This window comes from Phoxinus phoxinus, assembly GCF_949152265.1.
Source record: "Phoxinus phoxinus genome assembly, chromosome: 13".
In the NCBI taxonomy this organism is placed as follows: domain Eukaryota; kingdom Metazoa; phylum Chordata; class Actinopteri; order Cypriniformes; family Leuciscidae; genus Phoxinus; species Phoxinus phoxinus.
In genome coordinates, this window is record NC_136888.1 from 10,932,937 (window position 1) to 10,960,689 (window position 27,753).

General features: G+C 36.6%; 3 protein-coding genes across 7 annotated transcripts in view; all 3 read right to left on the reverse strand.

The window, feature by feature from the left end:
- The window catches only part of fzd3b (frizzled class receptor 3b), a 35,342-nt gene extending 22,252 nt beyond the window's left edge, over positions 1-13,090 (reverse strand). The window contains exons 1-2 of the mRNA XM_079632581.1: positions 12,802-13,090; positions 10,545-11,097 (exon numbers count right to left, since the gene is read on the reverse strand). Of these exons, the coding sequence (XP_079488707.1) occupies positions 10,545-10,847 (303 nt within the window). The 5' untranslated portion in view covers positions 10,848-11,097; positions 12,802-13,090. The remainder of the gene's footprint in view (positions 1-10,544; positions 11,098-12,801) is intronic.
- A 1,636-nt stretch (positions 13,091-14,726) lies between these two features.
- On the reverse strand, positions 14,727-23,522 carry krtcap3 (keratinocyte associated protein 3). Its single transcript, XM_079632582.1, has 6 exons — positions 23,392-23,522; positions 22,572-22,756; positions 18,359-18,418; positions 16,959-17,147; positions 16,478-16,612; positions 14,727-15,720 (listed from the first exon to the last, which is right to left on the reverse strand). Exons 1-6 carry the CDS (start codon positions 23,402-23,404, stop codon positions 15,625-15,627), a joined length of 678 nt encoding a protein of 225 aa, XP_079488708.1. The 5' UTR covers positions 23,405-23,522; the 3' UTR covers positions 14,727-15,624.
- Positions 23,523-24,969: 1,447 nt separating this feature from the next.
- ctbp2a (C-terminal binding protein 2a) overlaps positions 24,970-27,753 on the reverse strand; it is a 48,521-nt gene continuing 45,737 nt past the window's right edge. For 2 of the 5 annotated variants that reach the window (XM_079632877.1, XM_079632878.1), the window contains one exon: positions 24,980-26,741. In XM_079632877.1, coding sequence (XP_079489003.1) covers positions 26,561-26,741 — 181 coding nt within the window. In that variant the 3' untranslated portion in view covers positions 24,980-26,560. Of the gene's footprint in view, positions 26,742-27,753 lie in introns of all 5 variants that reach the window. The other 3 variants (XM_079632874.1, XM_079632875.1, XM_079632876.1) reach the window with 3 other exon arrangements.

The following is a 27,753-nucleotide window of genomic DNA, read 5'->3' on the forward strand; positions in this document are numbered from 1 at the left end:
TGGGTCTTCAAGCGTGTGCACTTAGATGTTCAGCACAAACTTCCCAGCGGGAAGAGCATCCGGATAGCTCTCTCTCCATCTATCCATCTCTCCCCGAGGACGAGGGTTTCGCCCCCACTGACCCCACTCTCAGAGACGATTCCTCCTCTAACAGCCTCTCGTAGGTCTCCATCACCTTACAAGTTCTGCAGGGCACGCTGAACAAATCACCATCCCTTTCACATCGCGGACTTAAAAGCATATATCGCATTCTGCACGAACGGCCTAAAAATTCAGCTCATCAGAGTATATGCCTGATCCTATGTGACAGTGTTTTGAAATATGTAACTCATGCTGCATAATTACATTAACTCATATATCTCTCTCTACTTGACTGTATACTGAGCTGGTGACACACCTGCTACTGGCCGAGGACTAGCACTTTATTTGAAGCCTGTATATGTGATTAATTTAATTATAAGGCTTACATGTTCATGGTTGTACCTTTAAAGGGCATATAATTCATTAAGCATCGACTGTAGATATGAAGTGTTATATGATTCATTATAACATATTATTATGAATGAGATACATCTTCAAGTAATAAAAAAATGAAATAAAATGATTTATTTTATTCAATATTTATCATTATTTAGCTATTAAAATTATTTCTAAACAGATAAAATACATGCAATGTGTAATCTGATGTATCAAATTTATTATAATGTTTTAAGAAAACGAAAAAATTTGAAGGTTTGGAGTCCCAATAATATAATAAATACACACACACACACACTGCCCAGCCAAAATAAAAAGTCGCTGGTTGGATTTAAATAGGTAAATGCTCAAGAGTCAATGATTGGATCACGAATATCCAATCGTATTGAGAATGCAAGAGTCCAGCACTCTGTAAAGTCTCCTCCAGCACACATCCCAAAGACTTTAAGGTCTGGATTCATGTGTGAAAATGATTCTTCATTCTTTCAGAAATTGAGCCTGATGAATCTTGACATTGTCATCCTGGAATATGACCATGGTGTGTCTTCCAACATGGTTGTTCGAGAAATGAAAATCTACAAACTCCATCAATAAGGGTTAGAAGAACATAACATGCTAGAAACATAAGTATAACAAAGCAATAATGATCCAATAGTAGTGCATTTGCATTAAAATCCAAACAGCAACTTTTTTTGACCAGGCAGTGCATATTCATTAATATTCTGGGCTACTGGAACACTGCATTGATCAATCAGCATCCAGGACAATTAAAACAAAATTGCACGGGCTTTAAGTATAGCCTAACGTTACTTTTCTACAGATTTCACTTTACACCTTTCACACTGTGACCGGCAAAAAATAAAGCAAGACTAATGCACGCAAGAGTTTAATTTTCTGCGAAAAGATCTTTTTGTTCGTCTGTCATTGAGACGTGAAGGTGTAATTAATCAAGACCACTCACACATTCCCGAAAGAGAGATTCATACATATTATTTAGCCTAATCTCCATGTCTAAGACGGTAATGGTAATTAAAACATTGCGTGGCTGATGTGAATGCCGCGCCGCCATGCCAGCGAGCCCAGACTGTGTAGGAGGAGCAGCCCGAGGAACCAGAGGGGTTTCTGGCAGCGGTGCAAAACAGCACATTTGTCTCTCACAGTCGCCAACCGCCACTCCTCTAACACTTCAATGGATGGATTAAGTTTCTTCCTGTTTTTCTTTTGTCAGGCTCATGATTCATTTAAAGAATCAATGAATAGAGGTTACCTTTGAAAGCCTTGAGCTTTCAGAGTACGACTGCATGCTTTTACGGCTTCCTGGGCTACTTGAGAACTTTGGTGAGAAAAATAACACATAAAGACGTCCATCTACTGTATTTCAGTGTGGATTCGGTTGAAAAGGAGGCATGTATATCTGGACAAGGGTTGGCGCCATTTTGAGTTTTGCAGAAAGAGACAAACAGAAAGAATTTCCTTTACAAAAAAAGTCCTGTGGAAATACCATGGTTTGCTTGGCTCCCCATGGTAACTTTTTTAAAGAATATCACGCCATTACCATGATACCTACCCCAAAACATGGGCTGTGTCCGAAATTGCCTGCTATATCCTTAAATTGGGCACTATTTAAGAGTACAGCTATTTGTAGTGGTGTTTGAAACCATAGTGGACGATATCGAGTGCATTCATTCAATCCCACAATGCACCGCAATAACGAGTGTAGGAATACCCATAATGCACTGTGAGGGTCGTGCTGAATCATCCATCCATCCATTTTCCAAAACGCCGCTGGTCCAATGTGGCAACAGCGTAATTTCATACAGGTATTCATTTTTAATTGATTATTAAATTGCTTAATTAAGGTTTATGCATGCTAGCTTCCATGACAGAGTTCAAGATAAATCTTTTCATTACTACCGAGCTGCCAGTTTGCAAAGTTTCAAATGATTATTAAATGGATATCACAAACTATGCAAAATCCCTTCAGTGTCCGAATTCACTCATTTCATTTAGGCTACTCCTTCCGGTGGACTATATTAGTGGAGTAACGTATTCCCAATGAGGATATAGGGGGCGATTTCGAACACAGCCACGATGTTAACATGATAAAAAAAAAAAAAAACATCATGGTGACACCATGATATTTTGCCATACTAATACAATTAGAAGACATTATCATGAAACATGTCCAAAAAAAAAAAAACATGAATTGCTAGGGTGCTTTGATAGAGCACTACTGAATGATTACCATATACATTTTTTACATAATATCATTTACAAGGTGCTTTTAAAAAATAACATGGTATTTCCATGATTCAGGACAAAAAAAAAAAACATGGTAGTACCATAGTACATTTAGCAAAGAATTAAATGAGACACACACCTTATGGAGGTGCAAGTTAGGGGAAAAGAAATTTGTAAAGAATAATATAACAGCACACACACTTCTACCAATGTTTCGGCAACAAGCCTTTATCAATGTAACATTGCCAAATTATTTGTAGAACTAAACTTAAAAGCGAGTGTGCAGTGCAGTTATATGTTTTTTTTTTTACCAAGTCCAAGCCCATAAAAACAGTGATAGAGGTATAATAATGGATGACTGCAGGGTAATGCAGGTGTCTAGACTGGGATCCTGACTGACAGTGTTTTCTGGCAGATTTGAACGAGGATGAAGAGTGAAATCAGATCCGAACAGGAAAACCCCCTCACTCCCCCCTCCGCTCACGGAGCAGGTAAAATCGGCGGAGCAAACATGCCTTGTGCGAGTGGAAAATCCAGTTTGCCAGCTTTCCAGAGAGTGTGTTTGAGGAGAAAACGGAGAGTTGCATTCTCTCAGGATTAGAAAGTCAAAGGATTTGAGTCTAATGCGAGAATCGGTCACCTTTTCCCTACTGGGTCGCTGTGTGTGCCCTGCTGAGTTCTGAATGACTGCGTTTCTGCTCAAAACACTTCCTTAAGCTGTCATTAGTCATTTAATTACTGCAAATGACAGGTCAATCGACAGATCCTCATCTTACATTCATTTAATCCAGCATTTGACTGAAATCCCCAAGCCTCTGTGAAAGTCTGGTCCCTCATCCCATGTAAATCGGTGGAAATGTTTTGCCTATTATTTTATCATGCAGAACATTATTCTGCAACATTGTTGTCCAATCACAAACCCCAAGTATAAGCAATAATAAGTGATGCTTGTCTAATCAAACCTTACTAATAAAAGCCAGTCAACACTGAAGTCTTGGAGAACACAGAACCCATTCAAACACAACTATCCATCTCTTGCTGTATATACGCTCTTGGCAGCTCAAATCTCAAGTTAACAAGCTCTGACTAACTGCTGTGCACTAGATATTCTGAACTGAAGAGTTGTCGAGTCTTTACGTAACAGATTCTTCCCTCCAGCCCAGAATACTGTCAGATACTATCAGGACGTTACCCATCAACAGGGACCTACCATCAGTCAGTCTGCAGCTCACATCAGCTCCACCATTCCTGCCAAAGATCAAGTGTTTTTGGCAGTAAATAGCAAACTTATGGGTTGAACACAGAAAAGGTGTGCTGTATTAATCAATCAAATCTGCTGATATATGAGTGACACTACACTACATCTTCACTGTCAGCTAAGGAAATTAAAGCTCATTTTAAATCTCTCAGACTTATGAATAAGTTCCCTCCTTCAACACATCTAGACCAAAATATCACAGATAATAAAATTTGACAACTTCTTAGTATTCCTCAATCTATTCATCATTATAAACAATATAACAAGAAAATAAAAAATAATATCTGTTTTATAATTAATTGTTGTAAAACAGTATAGGGTCGCTAACAACCCCAGGTATGTAATAGTGCATATTTTTTCAGCACAACAATTGAATCTCTGACTCAAGAAGTGCTTATTCTTCAAGGTGGCAATGTCTGAGACACAACAATGACATGATGTTTTACATAAAACAAAAGAATAGGTCATCAGCAAAACTTGGCTCAGTGATTTACTGCAGAGCAAGTACTGTATGCAATGAAATATTAGTGTCACACGGTCACTTGATGGTGGATCTGGTTAAGAAGCTATCAGCGATCATAATAATATTGATTTTTTTGAAGACTATGAAAATGATAGTTTTGAGAATATGAGATTGTGAATATGAGCCAGATGCTGAATGTACTGGGGAAATGAGCTCTGATGATGACACTGATGGTAATAAGGATCTGCTCAAATTTAACGAAATTCCACATTTCAAATTTCCAAAAGGTAACGAAATATGCTTCAAAATATCAGGTAGGTTTTATACTATAGCAGCAGTGAGAGATCCATTCATGTTAGATATAGATCTGGGTCGCTAAAGATCCAATTATGTACCGGTAATAATGATTGGCGAAACATACATTTAAAGGTTGAATATATATTTAATCAAACAAAGCTGAATTTTCAGCATCATCTGTCACATGATCCTTCAAAAAAAATGCTGAATTGCTGCTCAAGAAACAATGTTGAAAACAACTGTGCTGCTTAAAATATTTGTGAAACTTGAAAAACGTTTTTTCAGGATTTTTTGATGAATGGTAAGTTTAAAAGAACAGCATTTACTTTAAATAGATTTCTTTCTTTTTTTTTTACAATGTAAAAGTCTTTACTTTTGGTCAATGTATTGCAGCCTTGCAGAAATACATGTATATATATTTATGAAAAGTAGACTTTGCAACTTTGCAACATTTATGTATTATTCAAAATGCTGTAAAATATTCCGGGCCATACTCTGAATTTTGAGATCACGGATATAAAGAGACGCTGATTGAGTGCTTATAAATGAGCACACAAAACAAGAAGTGAATCGTCCATGTGAGTGACACGGCAACACGCTGGCCGCTCTGAACGGGGTGAATGAATTGTGGTGTTCAGGGGCACACGGAGAATAAAACACATCCTGACTCTCCTAGAACAACAACAAAGATAAACTCCTTCTGCAGTCACCAATTGGCTCTGGGCGGCACCTCCACTTTCACACAGACGTGAAAGACTCGAGGGCCTTGAATGGGAAAATTGGCCAAACGTGGAGTTATTTCCCTCATCTGAGCTCTGGAAGAAAAACAGAAGAAAGAAAGGACAGCTCGCTCCCACACTCCTTCTGTCCTGTCATTCAACCAGCCCTGAATCAATATCACTTCTCGCCCTGGCAGCGTCTTTCCTAGGTTTCACTCATTCAAGCATTCTTTCCCTACATTTTACCCTACATACATACCATAGTAACCCTGAAGAAGAAACAGGCTCATCTGAAGTAGAGCGCTTTTGACAACTCTTCATCCTCAGGGGTCAAAGGTCAGTGCAAAAGAGCGCCTCCTGGGAACACTAAAGCTTGTCCTTTTGAGGCTGTACAATTACGGCCTGTGGCCATGGTGACGCCTCTACCCTGTTAAGGAGGACGGAGAGAATTGGAGAGGGTGAAAGAGAGATTTGAGTCCATCTCAAAAAGAGCAGTTCTGCGTTCACACGATGCATTCTTGAAAAAAACAGCAAGAGGTCTCAGGGACTCAAAACGTGTTTTTTCCGACCTTAGCTAATTTTAATTTGATGCTCCCTCTTTCACAAGATGTTTAAAATAAGTCTCTGATGTCCCCAGTGTATGTGAAGTTTTAGCTCAAAATACCCCACAGATATTTTTATATAACATGTTAAAGTTGTCACTTTTTGACGGTGAGCAAAAGCGCACCGTTTTTGTGCCTGTCCCTTTAAATGCAAATGAGCTGCTGCTCCCGGCATATTTTCTATGCCTTATCTTTCATCAAAATACATGCAGGCAATGGAAAAACAAAGCTTTTTCAAAATAGCATTTCTATCCCAGATCCACATGTTTTTCTGCTGTGGAAAATGTTCCAGGCGATGTGCAGAATAGCACACTAACACTACTTGTGCTATTGCTGATATGAAGGTTGTGTGGCATAGTATGCAAATGTTCTGTATGCCTGGATTACACAGATGACCTTTTACATTTGCCAAAACGTGCCATATTAAAGAGAACGCGTGATTTAGTGTCGACTTGACTTGCATTTCCACAGTAACAAATGAAACCGGAAAAAAGTTATAATATCTTTCTTGAATCATTAGGCTATTTGATCAAAATGTGAAACATTTTTTTATATATATATATATATATATATATATATTTATATATATATATATACACATTTGGACGTCCCTTGCTGAATGAAACATGCAATATACTCACTAGGTCATGTGACAATAATGTAGCATCACATACTATGCAAATTTCCTGCATGCAAAACTGTGTTTTTAGGCAGTAATACAGTAGTAGTTTACAGTATCAGTAATGCTAATATTCCCTTTTAAACAGTCTCATGCTGCGTCTCAATTCACATTATATCCGTCCTGACTCCTGAATAGTATTCGAAATTAGAAAAACTACAAAAATGGCAATGTGTGACCCACGACTGGTAGATCAACGTGCGACTTCATTTCTTTCCGAAACGGTAGGAAATTAAATATTAAATTGAATGTGGAGGATTTTAACTGTGACAGGATGATTGACAGGGCAGTTTAAACGCTGACAGGATGCGTGTAACTAAGCGACAGAGCTGTCCGTTATAGGCAGTTGTGAGGAAGCAGTATGTCCCAAAGCTTGCCTACTATTCTGCTACACACTCAAAAGTGTGTTTTTCTTCACAAAAACAGTACACACTTTTAGGGCATGGTAGACACAGACGAACTGGGATGCAGCATCAGTCTCGGATGATCTCACACACAGGTCTGTCATTATCGCCCAGACTCCGCCCACTGCTCGCATCACAACAAGGGCGTCTAGACCCCAAAACCAACCAGACAGTAAATTCCTCTGGAGATCTTTAATCAGCACAGGGCGGGAAGGGTGAGTGGTTTTGGTGAAACGTCAAGGAAACACAGTCACATCTTATTCTGGTTAATTTGTAATTACCCATTGGTTAACTTACCGCTGTTGAAAACTGGGTTAATCTCATGAAACCTGTCTAGAACATGAGTGTGTCAAACGTTTAATTTAATTTTCACCCTAAAATTAAAAGTAAAATTTTTAAAAAAAAAGAAAGAAAAAAGAAATTGAGCCTGTTTTAGTACTAACATATTTTTTTCTTTTGCATTGTTAAGTTTTTTACTCCCAAATTATAATAAAGTGAAAAAATAATTACATATGATTTTCACTGTAAAGTATTTATACATTGGTAGTGTTTTTATACTGAATTTAATGCATTCTTTATTTATTTTTAAATCAGTGTAACAGGATTTTTTTATTTCTGTAAAAAAAGTTTAAAATAACATTTTATTTTACAGTAATTTAGGAGGAAAATATATGTGCTTAAATACTGAAAATAATGTCACAATGCAAAAAAAAAACTAATAATTTCATATAGAAAAATAAGCAAATAGTATAATTTTTGGGTGAAATTACAAAATTTCACATTTATTTGACATTTTTAAAGAATTTTGTGACCTTCATCAAACTTCTGTAAGTTCAAACTTAACATTTAGCTTTAACTGTAAAAAGCGTAATATCCTTCTGCTTGGATTTGATTCACGAGCACAGAATCCAGCTCAACATGAGCACATAATACATGGATAACCTATATTTATGGTTTTTATCAGGGTCAGCGCTAATCGCCGGGCCTCATTCACAACAGAGAAAAACTTCAGTTAACATACACACCAGATTTCCACATAATCCCACCCGATCTCTAACAGAGCTTATAAAAAAGAAAAGAAACATAAAGCCCTTGTGCAACAGTCACACGCCAGCCTTGTCCGATCAGAGAACAAATTCTTTCGAACTGATTTTGTTTGAATTCCAAATAGCATAACATTTGTAAAACAATTGTACTGTATAAGGGATGAATCTATAAAGAAGTAAACAATTTGGGGGATAATTATATTAATATTAGCATTAGCAAAAATAATTGGAAACGATAATGGCGTTGTTAAAGTTAAAATACTTATACTTTCAGTAATGTTGGAACAAATCACAATTACATATCCCATTGATTCATCAACACCATTGCAGCACTGGGACAGACACAGAGAGGGGGGTAAGGCCTGTTTTAAAGGACTTTGGCTCTGGTTCACCAGCAGGGCATCTCGGGGTGATGTAATACATATCCACAGGGGATACTGTACACCCCTGACAGATGAACCACCCTGAACCTCAGTGCCGCCCGGGTCACGTGACCCCCTCAGACCTACAGCAGGCAACTGACACCGTCGTGATCTCAGAACACAGATGGACGCTTATGCTCTTCATCGTGTTTAATTGACTGAAACAATGGGAGAAAGAGCATTATTCCACGCTTCAGATCAATCCAGCATTTATGAGTCTCCGCAGAGATTATGAGGCCGTTAGAACTGGGAAGAAATGTAAGATGGCTCCATTCGTTCCTTCAACACATGGAATAAAGTGGCATTCAACAAACATGACATTCCTGACACGGAGCAGGAGTGTTTCACTATAGGGCTGTTGGACATTCCCTAGATATTTCTGTAACAGATTAGCTATTTTAGAAACAAATCATTTAGAGGGAACAGTTAATAATTTTTACTTCTCATATCTGTATAATCAATATCTAAAAGTATTATTTATCAGGAAGAAATGTTTGAGTCAAATTAAACAATATCCAACGTCTCTCAAGTGCGGTGAATCTTCAATCTATAATGTGATTATATTAATTGTGTTAAATAGGCCTATATATTTTATTTACTTATAATTATTTATCTTTTTTATTAAAACAAGATTATATCTTTGACAACAGATGTAACAGCACATAAGTTTACTTTCATGATGAATAGAATAACAGATCCGTTACGCAAAAACACCTCTGGGGAAAAATCTCATTGTATTTCATATGGATATGATTCATCAAAATGGCCGTGGCAGGCATTAAAAAAAAAGCCTGAGCAAGCACAATCTGCATCACACAAATGGGAAAAAGAGAAAATAAGAATGTTTGTAAAATTAAATGTCACTATAAACTGTTTAAAACAATAAAATAGTTTTTCATTAACAAATTTGGAGTGTTAGTATACATTACTAATTAATTAATTACTGTAATTTAATTACTTTTGCCTTAAAAAGCTTAAGGGATTACTCTTATTTTTCTGTAAATCAATTACTTTTCACTTATAAAGTAAAGTAATGGATTACTGCTATTTTTTCTGTAATTTTTAATTACAGTTTCTTCTGATGTAATTGCATTAAATACTGTATAGACAATAGACGATTTCTATAGTGGATTAAAACATAAAATGCCTGTTTTTAATGTAAACTTCTCCCTTGAAATACTTTGTTCAGTTCAAGAATAATTTATGCAATTTTATATTATTTATTTGGAAGAATTAAAAGAGCAGTTTTGTGTCTATCCTTGTATTGTTCAACTGGTCAAGGTTGAGATAATATGGGATTTAGAAAGTAATTAGTAATATATGTAATGAAATTAATTACACTAAAGTAATCTAATACAGTAACCCAATTACACTGTTGAATATGTAATTAGTAGCTAGTAATTCATTACTTTTTTTCAATTAACTTATCCAAGCCAACACTGGTTGTAATGACAATCTGTTTTCAATATATTCAATAAATAAATAAATAGATTCCGTTCCAAATGGATAAATATTTAGAAATCATGATGCAATCAACTTATAGGGTTCTCATACACAATGTCCATAAGGGAGCAAAATCACCCAGGAAAAAGGACATAATGCATCTCAAAAACTAAAGATATTTTCAAAATCAAAATCTGGACGTCACAGACGCAAAACTAGACGACGTTCAGATCAAGCTGTAGTCACAATACCAGTACCTTATAATAAAAAAACAAGAACAAACCAAACAAAATAGCACCTATAATCCTGCAGCTCTCACTCAGGTTTAAAAAATATGCCATAAAGCTTATTTCACTCGCAACAGTCTAAATTATTCAAGCTCATCAAAGCACAAACCACAAGCGTCCACAACAACAAGCTCCATGGCAACCCCGTATCTGTGGCACCTTCTCTAAATCCCAGCAGTTTAAGAGACAGAAGGAGCGGCTCGTACCTCCATGGCCAGCGCGGCCGTCTGCTGGTCGTAGTGGTTCAGGAGGTTGGGCATGAAGGTGGTGTTGTAGGGGAGATCCTGGCACATACGCAGACCGATCGACTCGCAGGTGAACATGCTGTGGCTGCCCACCGCCGAGTCCATGTGGATGCCCAGGCTGCTCGTGAACAGGGACGAGAGCAGCAGAGCCCCGAAGAGCCCCATCCCTCGGGAAGGTAAATCCATGTTTGAATGGCACAACTGAGACTGGCAGGAACACGAGCACAAGGGTTTCTTCTCTACGCAGAGATCCGACACACCCATAGCGTGTAAGGTATACCGCTACGATCGACTGCTTCCATGCCCTTCCTGTTCTGTCAGATGGTCCTCATGGATACCTGTCTGTTGACCGGCGTCTCGGGTCAGTGCACGCTTTGATCCGCAGTCTTATGCATCCTCTCACGTGAATACAAGACTACGGGATGAATGAGAAACTGTCTTTGGTCAGGGTGGTCTTCAATGGATCCTTCAAACGGGGCTCTAGGATGTGGCTACGACAACGGATACTGGACACCTGGAACAACAACGAAATACATATAAAGACGAATTTAAAAATACAGATAGCCTTAGTGCAAATAAGCAAATTGTCCATTTTAATTGGTTAACTTCATTAGTTTTGTGTCTGGCAAAGCAAGCTTATGTAAACCCCAGCTTGTAAACAGTCACTATACTAGACAAGACCAGTTAAACAGCTGTTATAACAGCCGTAAACCAAAACCAACAATCCATTAACTAGGTGAACCTCACAAAACCGTTCAAGAACATGCATGGGTCATATTTCAGCTCCAAAAGGGAGAAAACGTACACAATTATATTTTGCATTAAGAAAATCAAGCCTATTTTAGGACCCCTAAGCATTTTTACATTAATTTCATGACAATTAAGCACATTTCTTTTACAAAAATAAAATAAAAAATGCATTAGTGTATGCAAAAGAAAATATTTAAATGGTGTTGAAGTATTATATATATATATAAAAAAAAAGAAATTAAAAAAAAAGAATTACTCATATACTATAGTAGTATTTGCTGTAGTGACTTTATTTCAGTAACACTTTAATTAATGGTCCAATTCTCTATATTAACTAAGTTGCTGATTAGCATGCATATTACTGATACTGGCTGTTTATTAGTACATATGAAATTATTAATGCCTTGTTATTGTGCATGACCATATTCTGCATACCCTAATCCTAATCCATACTTAAATTAATAAACATTAATTAAGAGATTATTGAGGCAAACGTTGTAGTTAATAGTGAGAATTGGACCGTAAACTAAAGAATTAGCCTACCATTATTTCTTATTATAATTTAAAAATCAATTTCTAGACATTCATTACTGTATTACTGTATTGAGAAGACGTACAGTATTGTGTATTTTGGGGAGAAATGTGCTTAATTGTCGTGAAAATATAGTTAATTTCATTATATATTATACATTCAATTTAAAAACCTCGTTAAAAATAGTTTGTTCATTATGCAAAATATAATTTCATATTTTATTCTTTGAATATTCAGCTGAAATTTTACTTTTCTTCGTGAGTCAACACAGAATTCAACTGCATTTTAAACAGAAATACATTTAATTCAAATCAATTTATGAGAAAAGCGAGTAATATGGGCAGTGAGTAATTCGTAACACTTTCTCATGTCATTTTATCAGCCCTTCTTAATCCCGATTGTGTTTAATCTGAATTAACAGGAGCCAGTGTAAACATCCCATCCCCCTTACAACACGTTTGTGTGAGTCTACAAACACACAACCATCTACGAAACACAGTAACCAGACATTACAAATCTGAAGAAAGTCTTCATGAATTCTCGAAAACACCACACATTTCTAAACATATCAAATTAATGAATATTCTTCGAATAATTTAATCATAGACAAACATATGCACAACTTAGATTGCATTATACGTGTTATAAATATATAAATCATTTCCGATATTTCGCACAGGTCTGCAGTGTCAGCAGTGTAACATGATGGGATTACTCATGTCTGAAAATGAATCAACATGCATTTCCAGACAGGAACAGTAGATCATATCATATAAATATACACATATACATATATATATATATATATATATATATATATATATATATATATATATATATATATATATATATATATATATATATGCTAAAACCTCATATTTATGTGGGTTAAAACACCTGAACAGTGCGTGCAAAATTACGCATATGAAACTTTACCTTTCCCTGGCAACGATCATCTGGTTTTCTCCATATGACACTATACAGCGTGTCTCTCGGTGTAGATTTACGCTGCAGGTTTAATTTCAGCACCTACAATCATGTAACACACTGAAGTCCGTGCTGCAGTTTCACTCAGGCACTCACACCGCATGAAGACACTCGCTCCGGCTGCTTATTTGCATTGAGACGCTGATGGATACAAAAATCGTAAACTACCCGAAACGAGCACATGAAGAGCGTCACGGACGGCTGCCCGGTGGCTTTGCTGCTTATTCACAATCGCAGCGAAACTCCCGATTCGCCCCACCTTCAGCTGTTTGCAATGAGACATACACCTTTATTCCTCCAGGGGGCGCTTGGAGGCTCAACAGCAGAGACCGCCATTGAGCCGCATTCAAATCCTACGACGTTTTTTGTCTTGTCAGAAAAGATTTTGTAATAATATGTATAATCGTTTGAGTACCTTAATTCGAAGGATTAATATCTGATAAACAAATTAAAAATCTACCATAGCTCTCTCAAATATAATACATCTAAAATCTATAACCACTAACGACTGTGATTAGTCCAAACTCACCAGCGCTGAGAAAAGTAACAAGTACCATGTGACCAAAACAGCTCGGCGTGTGGTCGACACAATCATTTACATCCTAATAACAGTCCTCAGAAACTTAAATAACCGCTTAATTTTATAATACACAGTGAAAGCTTAAACTATGATTGTTAATGTTTAGACAACCTACCTGGCAATATATAAAAAACCTCCCGGCAGAATATACACGCCCATTTTATGAAGTTTCAGTTTATTGTATTTCTATGCCCCATCTCAAGACAGCGCGCATGTGCAGCTCTGGCACAGAGTATCGGTGCATTTCTAATTAAGTCGGAGAGTCGTTTCGAAACGAAAACTGAGTGCATTATTTTATAACTGAATTATATTTTATATATTTTAACGTTTAAAAAAATATTTATTTTGAAAAAATATTTTTTTAAAGGTATCTTTTGTAGTACTGTCAAATAGATTAATTGAGATTAATCGCATCGCATCTAACATACAAGTTTGAGTTTACATGTGTGTTTATATAATAAATTCAAACTTTTATGTTTTGTTATGTTTTATGATGCTATTAATCGAGATAATTGATTTGACAGTAGTCACAGCACTAATATTTTTACATAGCCTACAATTTTGCACAGGAATCAAAGCAGTGACAAATAAAAGATAATGGGGAATATATATGTATATTTATAGTTTTTACCATATGGTAAAAACTATAAATAACTGAATATATTATGCTATTTGTTATGTAATAAAACTCTCTCAAACTAAATTTCACAATGACCACAAAAACCAGTGGAATAGTTTATTTTTAAGCATTTTTCTCTTTATCTTGATTAAATGATAAAGTAATAACCATATAGTTGGGAGTCTGCTAATCTAGATTGTAGAGATTTTTGTCTCTGACACTGAAGCATTGAGTGAACAGCAGATGTCCAGCAATCCAACAGGTGCAGTTAGAGGTCAGCTTTACCATAACACTGAGAACACATCATCAACTTACACATGGAATTAAACAGGGCCAGTGTGACATTACAGGAGGCACAAGGGCACAAAACAGGTCTTTGAGAACCATTTATCTGATCTAACAAAGGATCAGTGAACTTCATAAAATGTTGTTCATCCTCTTCAACATACTTTTCATGCCATGTTAATTGCATCTTAGATAATTGTTCATAAAACTACTAAAACAGCAAATGTGTAAAACTTATTTTAAAGTGTAGATATAAAAGAACAATGTTCACCATTTCAACTCTAGTTGTGGAAAAATGAAATGATTATATCTGCATATCAAAAACATTTCACAGCCTAATGTAAAAACAAAAAACAATCATTATGGAGCAGTTAGATTTCTGAAAACTAATTTTTTCTATTAAAATGAATTTATTAAAATATAATGCACATTGATAACACACCACAATGTTAAAAATAATACAATTAAATGTAGAAAGAAAAGGTTCACTTTTCTGCATCGAGATGAGGGATTTTGAGTAACCTGGCAGGAATGAAACTATATTAAAGCTCTCTAAACAAACAGTCTTTTGAAATGAAATGTAATGCATCAAGCAGAGGGGAAAATCTCTTTGTTTTGACAGATTCAGTCATGTCTCTGTCAATATTTAACTACTGTAATCACACTGGATTATCTGTGAGTGTGAGATTTTCTCTGCATCATTGAATCCACCCCAGATTAACGTCTCTGACGGCGCTCTGACACACTCTCTATACTGCATACTGGACTTTGTATGACAATACAAAGATACAAAGAGCTATAGAGAGCTAGAGAGCTCACTGGGTGGCACATTAGACAGTAAAACAGGTGCTTTCCTTTAAAGTAAAATAAAACAGTATTTGGTATATTTGACATTGGGAGCGCAATAACAAAACATGATATAAAAAAATAATACAAGTGGTCACTTTAAAAAAAAAAAAATCATAATTTTGAAATTAAGTTGGGTGTTTAGTTTCCATGTAAACGATAACTGCACACCATGTAACTCCATATACAGTTTCAGAAAATGACAATGAATATGTTTTTGGGTTTAATCACAATCTATACGAGTAGACTGAACACATTCAGACCAAACATCCTCAACTGACTTGAGTTCAACTGGCAAAAAATCTGTTTCACAACCTCAGTGCTTCAAATCATCTACAGAACAATTAGCATTATTAATTATTAATCACATGCAGAATGTAACTCCATATGACTGAATTATGCATTATGTTCTGTTTCACCACAGTGAGTGTCCCACCTCTCTCTAAGCGCTGGCGGACTGTTGTGCAATGAGACGCTCTCCTTGAGTTGTGTGGTGTTGGTCCATCTTTGATCCTGACGAGAGGGCCTCCTCTTCCAGCTGTTATGAAAGACAATCACATTGATTGCAATTAAAAAAACAGGGATTAAAAGGAGCTATAATATGAGCTTTTTGTAGTTCTACATGACCTTTTAGAATTGAAGTGCCCAAATTATGCTATTTTAAAGGTTTCTCATTTTGTTGTGGAGGTCTCAAACAATAGATTTACATGGATCAAAGGTAAAAAAATAAGTAAAATGTTCTCACACATTGCACATCACCTCATCTCAAAGAGTCTGAAAACGTTTTTTCGAAGATTCAGGGCATGGTTACATGACAACTATGTACTTAAAACAAAAAAAAGTTTTCCTTTGCTTTTTTTCACAATGACAATGTTGTTAAAACAATCTCCGTCCACGAAAATTACTAAAAATGCTGTATTCTGCTGCCAGGCCAGTAGTTGCCGATGTCTTTGTAAAGAAACACTACGCGCCAATAAACTGAACACACAATACACATGCATGATGTTTCCGTCTTCACAAATTCAAGTTTTTGTAGTTTACATGGAGATGATAACGGTATCGTTTTTCAAAAACTAGCACTTTAAAAGGCTGACAAAATGTATAAATTAATGTAAGAAGCTTTGAATAAAACCCCCTGAATTATTCTGCCTTAAATGCATACATGTAAAGAGCTCTGAACCCTGCAAAATCATTTCCATAATCAGTCCATAGAAAATCCCTAGGAAAACTATTTCGGTTTTACACACAGCAGGTTAATTCAGCGGAGTCGTCTGCATGAATATTCAGAGTTGTACCTGCTCTCTGATGTAGTTTTGAGCACAGGGTCCGATGCCTCTTAACTGGAGACCCACAATAAAGCACCACACAGACAGTCCAGCCTCCAGCGAAGTAAACGCAGCACAGGTGAACCACAGAGCAAGGGTTGTGTCCTGGACGAGAAACAAGTTCAGTCTTCATATGCAAGATTCTCAATTCAAGCATTTACACTGGGGGTCAGACACTTGGAATAATTCACATTTTATAAATGTTTTTGAAAAAAGTCTCCTTTGTTCATCGAGGCTGAATTTATTAGATCAAAAATACAGTAAAACAAAATATTTTAAAATGTAATTTCTTCCTGTGATGGCAAAGCTGAATTTTCAGCATCATTACTCCAGTTTTCAGTGTCACATGATCCTTTAGAAATCATTATAATATGCTGATGTGTATACACAGATGCATTTCTAATAATATTTTCGCTGTAGTTTTAAGATGTTTTCCAGTAGAAAGACTCACATAGATCCGAGTGGCATCAAAAGGGCAGTCGACGATAACCGGAGAACGTGCATTGTTGGTGGAATTGCATCCTTTCATGAGGCCGCTCCCGTCGGTTGAAATAGTCAGACTGATAGCCAAAATCAACCCCAATAAACATGCCAGCGTGAGCAGGGTGTTCAGAAAGGAACTCACTAACAGACCGATGTGCTACAGGAAGCAGAAGAACAGAGCTGTCTTAATGTCACCATAAAATCAAAATGGACAATTCTTGCTTTATTATGGAATATAGCCAACAATTTATCCATGCACCTCTTTTTAAAATGTATTTATGTGCCCTCAGAATCAAAATAAATTCCCCTCTTCCTCTTGCAGTGACATCTCTTCTCTGATAACGTTGTGTTTACTGGCATTAAAAAAGGTGTTTACATTTTTTATTGTTAGAGAAGCCTGATATAATGTACAGTACTGTGCAAAAGTCTTAGGCACATTAGTATTTTTACTCCAAAAAATGGTTTTAAGCTAGTTATTTATATATTTTGCTGCAGTGTCAATAGGAAATATCAGTTTACGTGTAATAATCCAGTGTGATTTTTGAATGCACAAGGAGTCTGACAACAGCCAGTATGATCTGATCTCATCATCATCACTGAGTCCGTCTGTGAATACATGAAGGATTACATGAAGAAGCAGAAAAAACTGAGACAGACTAAATCCAGAAGAACTGTGATAACCTTCCTGCAAAACTATGTGCAAGTGTACCTGGACAAAAGCTGTTATTAACAAGAAAGGGTGGTCACACCAAATATTGATTTGATTTAGTTATAGAAGTTAATTGATAAATAAAGTTTATTTATGACATTATTTTTGAAAGCATCTTCACATTTTTACACAGATGCCTACAACTTTTCACAGTACTGTAGCTTTGCAGGTCGGTTTCTTCAAGCCTCTTGGAGACGTTGCCTTCTGGATTTAATCTGTCTCAGTTTTTTCTTCATGTATTCACAGACAGACTCAAGTGATGGTGAGATCATTTCATGCCGGCTGTTGTCAGACTCTTCGTGCAAACAAAAATCTCACTGGATTATTACAATTAATGGCAAAATGAATGTTTGGAAATGTAAACTGATATTTCCCACCGACACATTATAGCAAAATAAATAAATGTATTTATTTTTAACTGGTTTATTTTTAACTGGTTAGTTTTAACTGGCTTAAAACCATTTTATTGGGGTGAAAATACTAATGTGCCTAAGACTTTTGCACAGTACTGTATGTCACAATTAAGACTTATCGCAACTTCTGTTTCATGCGGACTATAAATAATACAGGGAAAGAACATTGTATCTTTGTAGTGGCAACAAAACAATCGCGATAAGGCCGTAGAAATATAATACTAAAACAGAGAAAAGGTTACTTACCAGTTTCCAGTAGGTAATATTCCTCGACACCAATATTGCAACAATTCCACTTGCGATGCTCTGAGAAAAACATATTTTTAAAACGTTAGAGGACATAAGTGGAATTTTAGGGTGCTTTCACACTTAGTTTGATTGCACTTCCATCAGCACATAATGGCACTTGTGTCTATCTGTCACGAATGTACTGCAAATGTTCTAAAGAGAATTGAGAAATACATTCTCTGCGTGCAGTGCGTGTTTTCTTGTCAAGAAAAGAAGGGAGAACACACACAAACACAGTTTTATCAAATCATAGCCTACGTCATCAATAGCGGTTCACCTACGCGAGTTAGTACAATTGCGTTCATATCAGCAGCGAACCGTACCAGAGATGACAATAACCTTTTTTATTCGGACCCGGGTGCGCTCTTGATTTCTGGGTGTGTTCACACTTGTCATGTTTGGTTCGATTAAAACGAACTCTGGTGCGATTGCTCTTTTAGTACGGTTCATTTGAATAAGTGTGAACGGTGCCATCCAAACCCTGGTGCGCACACCAAACAAGTGGACCGAGAAAAGGTGGGTCTACAAACTCCGTTGTGGGTCCACTGAAATATGAACACAACATGGGCCAAAGACATGTAAACGAACCAAAAAAGGGACGTCGTCACAAAAACCGACCCTAAAAAGGACAGAATGCTCAGGCATAGCTGTTTTTTCTTATCATAGTCCCGATGTTGCCCATCACAGTTTGATACAAGCATCAGTACCACGTCGTCTCACAGCAGATCTTTATTTATGTGTGTGACAACGGAGGGATTCCTATAGCTGTTTTGACTCCTTTACACATTTTATAAGCTCTTCACAAGTTCTCAGCTTCATTATGTGCTGACAAGGCATTGTTCTGGATGTTCGACAAGTTCCGAAAACTTGTAAAAGCAGCTTTTTTGTTTTGTATCTTTTGGTTCGGTGTTAAAAAATGATAGTGTAAATGCTAATCGAACCAGGACTAAATGTTTAATTTTATTTTTGGTCCACTCCAGACCAAAAGAACCGAATTACTTGTCTGAACACACTCTGAAAGCAGCGTTCACATCATTAAACGAAGTGAACTCCACTGACGTTAATCGAACCCGTGAGCGTACCAAAAGTGCTAGTGTGAAAGCACCCTTTCATTTTTCTGGCTCTGTGGGAAAACATGCTCTGGAAGCCTTAACAAATTGAATGTGTTAAATATATGCAAAAACAGCATATGCAGACTTCATTTGGGTAAACAGGAAAACCACAGCACACCCAAATTATAAGCAGTAGATGTGACATGATGTGACTATGCCCTTTTTGAGGGAATATTCTCAGGATTCAGACTCACTGGGAGTTTAGGAGCTACAGATGGGACATACAGTCATGGCCAAAATTGTTGGCACCCCTGGTAAATATGATCAAAACTGGCTGTAAAAAATAAATCTGCATGGTTTATCCTTTTGATCTTTCATTCAAAAAATTGCCAAAATTCTAACCTTTCATTGAAGCAAGAGAATTGAAAGTGGGGGGGAAATCACATTATGAAATAAATGTTTTTCTCCAAAACACGTTGGCCACAATTATTGGCACCCTTTTATTAAATACTTTTTGCAACCTCCTTTTGCCAAGATAACAGCTCTGAGTTTTCTCCTATAATGCCGGATGAGTTTGGAGAACACCTGACAAGAGATCAGAGACCATTCCTCCATACAGAATCTCTCCAGATCCTGCAAATTCCTAGATCCATGTTGGTGCTTCTTCTCTTCAGTTCAGCCCACTCATTTTCTATAGGGTTCAGGCCAGGGACTGGGATAGCCATTGCAGATCTTGGTTTTGTGCTCAGTGACCCATTTTTGTTTTGATTTTGATATTTGTTTTTGGATCACTGTCCTGTTGGAAGATCCAAACATGGCCCGTTATAAGATTTCTAGCCCCGGCTGTTAGGTTTCGATTTTTTATCTGTTGGTATTTGATCCAATCCATGATGCCATGTATCTGAACAAGATGTCCAGGACCTCTGTCAGAAAATTAGGCCCACAGCAGTAAAGATACAGCAGAGTATTTCATTTTACACATGGGGTACTTTTTTATCCCTGTGTGCACCAAACCCATCTTAAGTGTTTGCTGCCAAAAAAGCAATTTTTTTGGTTCCTCTGCCCAAAGAACGTTTGAGAAGTACCTGACACTACTGGCACTTCAAACGGGACGGGTTCTATGGTAAGAGGAACCAAAAAAATAGCTTTTTTGGCAGCAAACACTTAAAGGGCACCTATTATGGAATTTTGAAATTTACCTTTCATGTAGTGTGTAACATAGATCTAAGTGAACAAAAACATCCTGCAAAGTTTGAAATATGAAAGTGCACCGTATATAAAGTTATTGTCTTTCAAAAGTGAGAGTCGACTCGGAGTCATTTTTATGAATCGTTAGAAGACCGAAGCTTTTTCTCTGACTAGATGACGTCAACTTGTCAAGTTATTTGAATAAGATACGCCCACTTATTGCGCTCCAAGGCCAGGGGAAAATATCATGGCGACGAGACGCTGTGTTCTGAAGTGCGGCTCAAAAGCAAACTTTTTTCATCTGCCCAAGGAGGAGCATTTGAAGACTAAGTGGCTACAATTCATATATATAACTATACCACAGAAGTATAGTCCGAGCCTTGTGCTTTGCTCGCGTCATTTTGAAGACGATTGCTTTTTAAATCCAATCAAACTTGGATTCGCTAGCCGGCTGATATTGAAGGAAGGTTCAGTTCCAAGTGTATTTGCATCAGCTTCCTCCTCTGTATCACAACCTGTAAGTGTTATTAATAATTTTTGCTTTTATATTTTATGTAGCATGCTTAATAATTATTTTGTTTGTTGTGTAAGCACCGTTTAGCTTCTAGGTCTTCAATGACAATTGTATTGAGATATGTGAAGTGTTTGTCGTTGTTTTCGGAGTTGTCTAAAGAATAGAGTAATACCTCGTAGTAACGTAACTGCATTTTTTTTTTTGTAAAAACGTTATGTTTATGCATCGGGCTAACGCAAACAAAGACTGATTGTGCTTTTACAATATGAACTCTGGGCTATGCTCGCTAACATAACATTAAATTCTTTATCTTATTTTTCGTTTTTTACTACAAACTATAAAGCAGTGGACTATAATCATTATTATAACACAATTTAATTGATAAAAGCATCATTGCACTCCGTGTTAAAAATAAGTATTATCTCTGTAAACACTGCTGGGTCATCTGACCAATCAACACAGATTAGCGTCGCGCAAAGGAGGGGTTTGAAAAACGAGTCGTTGAACGAATCATTTGGGAGTCGGTGAGCAAATCAGGTAAAAATAAATGCATATTATACGAAAACAAAAGTGTTTTTTGTCATTGCATGCATGTAAAACTGTTGTTGGGGACTCCCACAACAACATTAGGAACATTTTAAATGTCATAATAGGTGCCCTTTAAGATGGGTTTGGTGCACACAGGGATAAAAAAGTACCCCATGTGTAAAACGAAATACTCTGCTGTATCTTTACTGCTGTGGGCCTAATTTTCTGCCAGAGGTCCTGGACATCTTGTTCATGGATTGGATCAAATACCAACAGATAAAAAATCGAAACCTAACAGCCGGGGCTAGAAATCTTATAACAGGCCATTTTTGGATCTTCCAACAGGACAGTGATCCAAAAACAAATATCAAAATCAAAACAAAAATGGGTCACTGAGCACAAAACCAAGATCTGCAATGGCTATCCCAGTCCCTGGCCTGAACCCTATAGAAAATGAGTGGGCTGAACTGAAGAGAAGAAGCACCAACATGGATCTAGGAATCTGCAGGATCTGGAGAGATTCTGTATGGAGGAATGGTCTCTGATCTCTTGTCAGGTGTTCTCCAAACTCATCAGGCATTATAGGAGAAAACTCAGAGCTGTTATCTTGGCAAAAGGAGGTTGCAAAAAGTATTTAATAAAAGGGTGCCAATAATTGTGGCCAACGTGTTTTGGAGAAAAACATTTATTTCATAATGTGATTTCCCCCCCACTTTCAATTCTCTTGCTTCAATGAAAGGTTAGAATTTTGGCAATTTTTTTGAATGAAAGATCAAACGGATAAACAATGCAGATTTATTTTTTACAGCCAGTTTTGATCATATTTACCAGGGGTGCCAACAATTTTGGCCATGACTGTATGTGAACAAACATAAGCGTAATCACTCACCAGCAGTCCTGAGGAGACGGAGATGATGTTTGATACGGTATACTCCGTTGAGATCTCATTGCTGGGTTTGGATACGTGGCGTAACACGCTGCCATGGAGAATAGCGCTCAGGATGAAATTAACATGACCAATGACGATGAGAGTCAATCCTTTCTTCATCAGCCGCCCAGGACCCTTCAGCTTGTCTGGATTCATATAGTTTACTTTCACACAGTGCTCTCAAAACTCACACTTACAAATGCCATTGCATTAGATAGATAGCCTACACAAATAATACTATGTAAACATTTTGCTATGGTTTTTAACTAGTTGACCAGTGCTTTTGTGCTTATGATTTAAAGGAAAGATAGGCTACTTGTTTTTATATTTTATATTCTAAAGCACTGGCATACATTTATGTTGCTTCAATAAACTTTTTTTTTTTTTTTGCAATAGATATTAACTGGGGTTTTTTTTTATATAGTTCATACTGTTTATAGTTGTGTACATTTAGGCTATAGCGTGAAACAAATGACATTTGTGTCTACTATGAAACCACTACAATTACTATGAAACTGCGCTGATTTAGGGATACTTTCGCAGGATTTATTGTAAAATAATGTGTCTAAAGGGTTCATCCAGCTGCTGAATGTTCTTTTCTACAGTGAATAGAAAACGAGAAAAATGTTATTATTACAACAGACGCGCACTTCGCGAGAACAAATAACTGATTGTCGGAGGCTTTTATCTCTGGAAACCCTCTTTCTATGTCTTCAGTTAAACTATAAATCAACTATTATTGTCGTACGTGCAATAAAAAAGAAAGAAATGAGTCACTTACCGAAATCACACATATCTGTAACTGTGTATTTGAGCTCTTAGTTTAGAAAGAAAAACTTCATGGATATCAAACGCAGGTTCCTCCCTTCATGCTCGACGACGTCACGCGCGCCTCACCTGTGCAGCGGAAGTGGGAGGAGCCAGAACACAAAGGTCCTTCAATGCGAATTCAGAAGAGCAAAAAAATGTTTTTTTTTGCTATTGTCAGACATTATTGACATATATTTACTTGTCAGATTTTTTTCTCTCTTTAATCCTCTGTAACTCTCTTAATTTTAATTATACAATTTTGCACATCAAAAAATAAAATTACTGGATTACTGCATTTGATATATGCACTTGATAAACTTTTGAAATGGCTAATCAATATATAATACTATATGATATTTTATATATTAACCGTTTTTTTTTTTTTTTTTTTTGCTTTGCACTGCACACTGTCATCCGGGAATGTTCTACTGTAGCTTTTCCCCTTATGCTCACGTGGATTCTTCGATGCACCTCTTAAGACGGTTACAGTCAGACTGTATTACCACTTAATCCACGAATATCCAAATATATGCAGTATTTAGTTTCACGAGGTTCACTGTAGCACTCAAACACTGTCTGGCATCTGTCTGCCCATGCCAACTATTCAAACAATGACAGCGCTGATCTACTGAGACGCATAAAACAATGCCAGTGTCCAAAGTCCTGTCATATTTCAGACACACACCCACATTATCAGCACTAAGCAAATATTAGTGAAAGCAATGCAACGGTGATAACGCACAACAACAGAGATTAATATCAGAATATTGGAAAAAGAAGAGGAAATTTACAGAAAACATACAATTTTATTGTCAGATGATATCAGAACGTCACATATTTTAATCGTCTTGCATTAAATTGATGAAAGCGTCGAAACCATGACCAAACAGATTAGGCCTACTCAGGAAATAATTAGCTAAAATTAACTTTTCACGATTAAGTAAAATTATTTCAAAATAACTTTTTTTATAGTGTTAATTTTAAAATAATTCGATTGTTTAAAAATGTCAGTTATCAATGAATCTATGATCTAGCCAGAAATCGTGAATCTAAAAAATAATACTAGGTGATTAATAGAATCTACAGTGGCTCCAAAAAAGTATTTGGAAATGTAAGCACTTGCTATAAATGTCCAAATTTCAGGCATTTATAGCAAGTGCTTTTTAATTATTCTTTGTTTTGCTTGAAAAATATAAATATGCGTGTGCTATCATTTCTTTAAAAAAATAAAGAAAAAAAATATAAACAATATAAAAGATAGCACAAGCATATTTTATATTTTCATATTAAGTTTTAAATTATAAAACATATTTATTGTTCAAAGTTGAGAAAAAAAAATCATAACAGAATTCATAATGATGCCAGAGGCTTTGATATTTTGTATCTAATGCAATGATATTTCGGTGAAGAAGAGGGAAACTAGCCCTTCAAAATTTCATTATATAGGTAATATAATTATATTACATAATAAAACTATTATATTTTTTAAAAATGTCAAATTAAGACCCCCCCCCCCCCCCCCCACCCCAAAAAAATGTTTTGTGTGTGATTTGTAAAGTTTGCTGTAATATTAAATGTTTTTCAAAAGTAGGCCTACAGTTTCCCTCTTATTATTTCTTTACCAAAAATAAGCATGTAAGTATTTACATATGATCGCTGCAGCAAGCAACATATGAACCCAGAGCCACAGCGACCCCTCGTGGCCTCCAGCATCATGCAGGGGCATCTGAAGGTCACAGCACAGCAGACGCTGCCAATCCTGTCTGACCTTCACAAATGCGTGTGTAAAGTGAGACAAACACACCAGCACAGTATAGAAAGTCAGAACGGTATTTTTTTTTTATTTGAACTGTACTGTATGCTAAATGTTCACCTCGGTACAATAAACAAATACAAATACTCACACTAAAAACCAAACCTACAGTTCTGGAACCAACCTGACTGGAGTTGGCCGAGGACCTCAGGATATTGCATATAAACAACACAATGAGCTCCGAACAGTGCGCTTCCACGTAAAGAACCCAAAAAGAAAAGGAACAGGGAGAGGATCACAGGAAAGTATGGTTACAAAAACATTAAACTAGACAATACAAATCTAATTTAACTGCCATACATTCAACACCAAAAAAAAACGCACTGGATGTCAGATCTATAAAAATACCTCGAGTAGGCGAAGAGGCTGATGTGAAGGAGCGAGTATTTAGACCACCGGGTTGTCGTGTGTTTTGGAGTAAATGTTCTTCCTGAGACAGGGTTTTTTTCACTCCAGTCCCTTTTCTGTGTGAGCTGCCATCTATTTTTGGAGTTTTACAGAACTCAAATCAAACACAAAATCAAAGTGTTCCTCAAGGTGACGTTCACTCAAATCCAATTTTTGGGAACTGACATTTAAAAACCTGACACAGAATCAAACAAATCCTGAAAAAAAATTAATTAATTTATATATATATATATTAGTAAAATAGTGTGCTCTTGGGTCTTAAAGAGGGGTGGTTTCTGAGCTGGTGCTTGTTCAATTTGTGCAATTCTGTAAACAAGAGGTCAGCTACTCTAAATGTTCTGAAAAAAAAAAATGCTAATAATTTCTTTATTATCTTTATTTTTGCCCAAGAACAGTGTTTCCCTCTCTGTTCTCTTAATAGATACACTATATATATATTTTTTTTATCAAGCACTTTTAACACTGAAACAAAGACGAGCACTAATCCCGTGGATGTAAAGATAGAAACGACGTTGAAACTGCGTTGAGTTCTGTTACGTGCCCAAATAAGGTGAGGAGGAAGAAGAGAAGTGCATGACATGTGGGTATCAGTCAATGTTTCAAACCTGGTGCACGAGGAAAGAGGCGTGGCCAATCACGTAATGCCACGCCTCCTGACAAGAAAGCACCGCCCACCTGCATTCGAACAGGTGGAAATGATGTCCGCCCCTCGCAAAAGACAACAGAAACAAAACCACCGAACTTCCTAGGTTAAAAAACGTAAATGAACGGAAAAACACTCAAACTGAAAACAAGACAGTGGTAGACGTCCGTGAAGCATGTCTCTGGTGCAGCTGGCGCTGGCAGCTGATTGCTTGTTCACCCGTTCACTGTCTCTTAGTCTCTACGATTTGCAGTTGGTCAGCGGTCAGGTGTGTGGTTATGACTTGGCCAGGTGTTCTCTATGGTCGTTGTGTTTGAGGAGCTGGGTGGGGGAGGGGGCGAGGCTGGGCTGGGTGCCCGGCGGCAGGGGGTGGGCACTGGGCACCCCGCCAGGCATCATGCCCTCTATTTGTCCACCCATGCCACCAGGAGACACACCTACTGCACCAGGGGGGAACCTGGAGAAAAGGCAGAATATAGAGTTACGGTGAGGTCATTTAGGCACGTGACATGATTGAAATGTTTCGATTGCTATCAAGGCTTCTGCTAAAATGCTTCAAATGTATTGGTAACACTTTAGATCATTTAAGTAGAACACTAAAGTTTTATTAGGTAAAGTCCCCCTGTGGTAAAAATCAAGTTTTTAATGTTGTTTATATGACTATGTGGTGTTTTTAATATGCTTAAGACAAACCATGTGCAAATTCATAAGTCAACACCATTGGGTATTTTCTACTTAAAGCTGCGGTGAACCAAAGACAGTCTCAAAAACGCGGTTTGAAATCACTGGTGTTTCTGACGTCACAAAATATCTTGTAACCAATCACAACAGGCTTGTAACCCATCTCGGAGCTGGTGTGAGTGAGTGGAGGCGGGGCTAATTTGCATATTCATAGAACCGCGTATACTAAATAAGGCAAGGGTGTAGAGTTACATTCAAGCTATTATAAGGCATGACAAAAAAAAAACAAGGAAAAACATTAAACGTAATTTTTGTGATCAAAGATCAGTTTTAAGGGATGAAATGATTTACTACAGAGGGACTTTAACATTAGTTAACTAATAATGAACAATACTTCTACAGCATATATTAATCTTGGACTAGTTAATATTAATTTCAACATTTACCATTACATTATTAAGATCAAATGTTGTATCTGTTAAAATTCGTTAACGCACTGTGAACTAACATGAACAAACAATGACCAGATGTATTTTTATTAAGTAACATTAATTAACAAACAAAGATTAATGAATACTGTAAAAAAAAAAAAATGCATTGATCATAGTTAGTTCATGTTAGCTAATACATTAACTAATGTTAACAAATGAGACCTTATTGCAAAGTGGTACCAACATTTCTTTATTGAGGGATTTCTTTATTTCTTACTTAAAATTAATATAAGGTATTTAAGGTATGTATTTAATTTATTTATTATTTGATTTATTGATTCCTCAAAAAGTATTTGA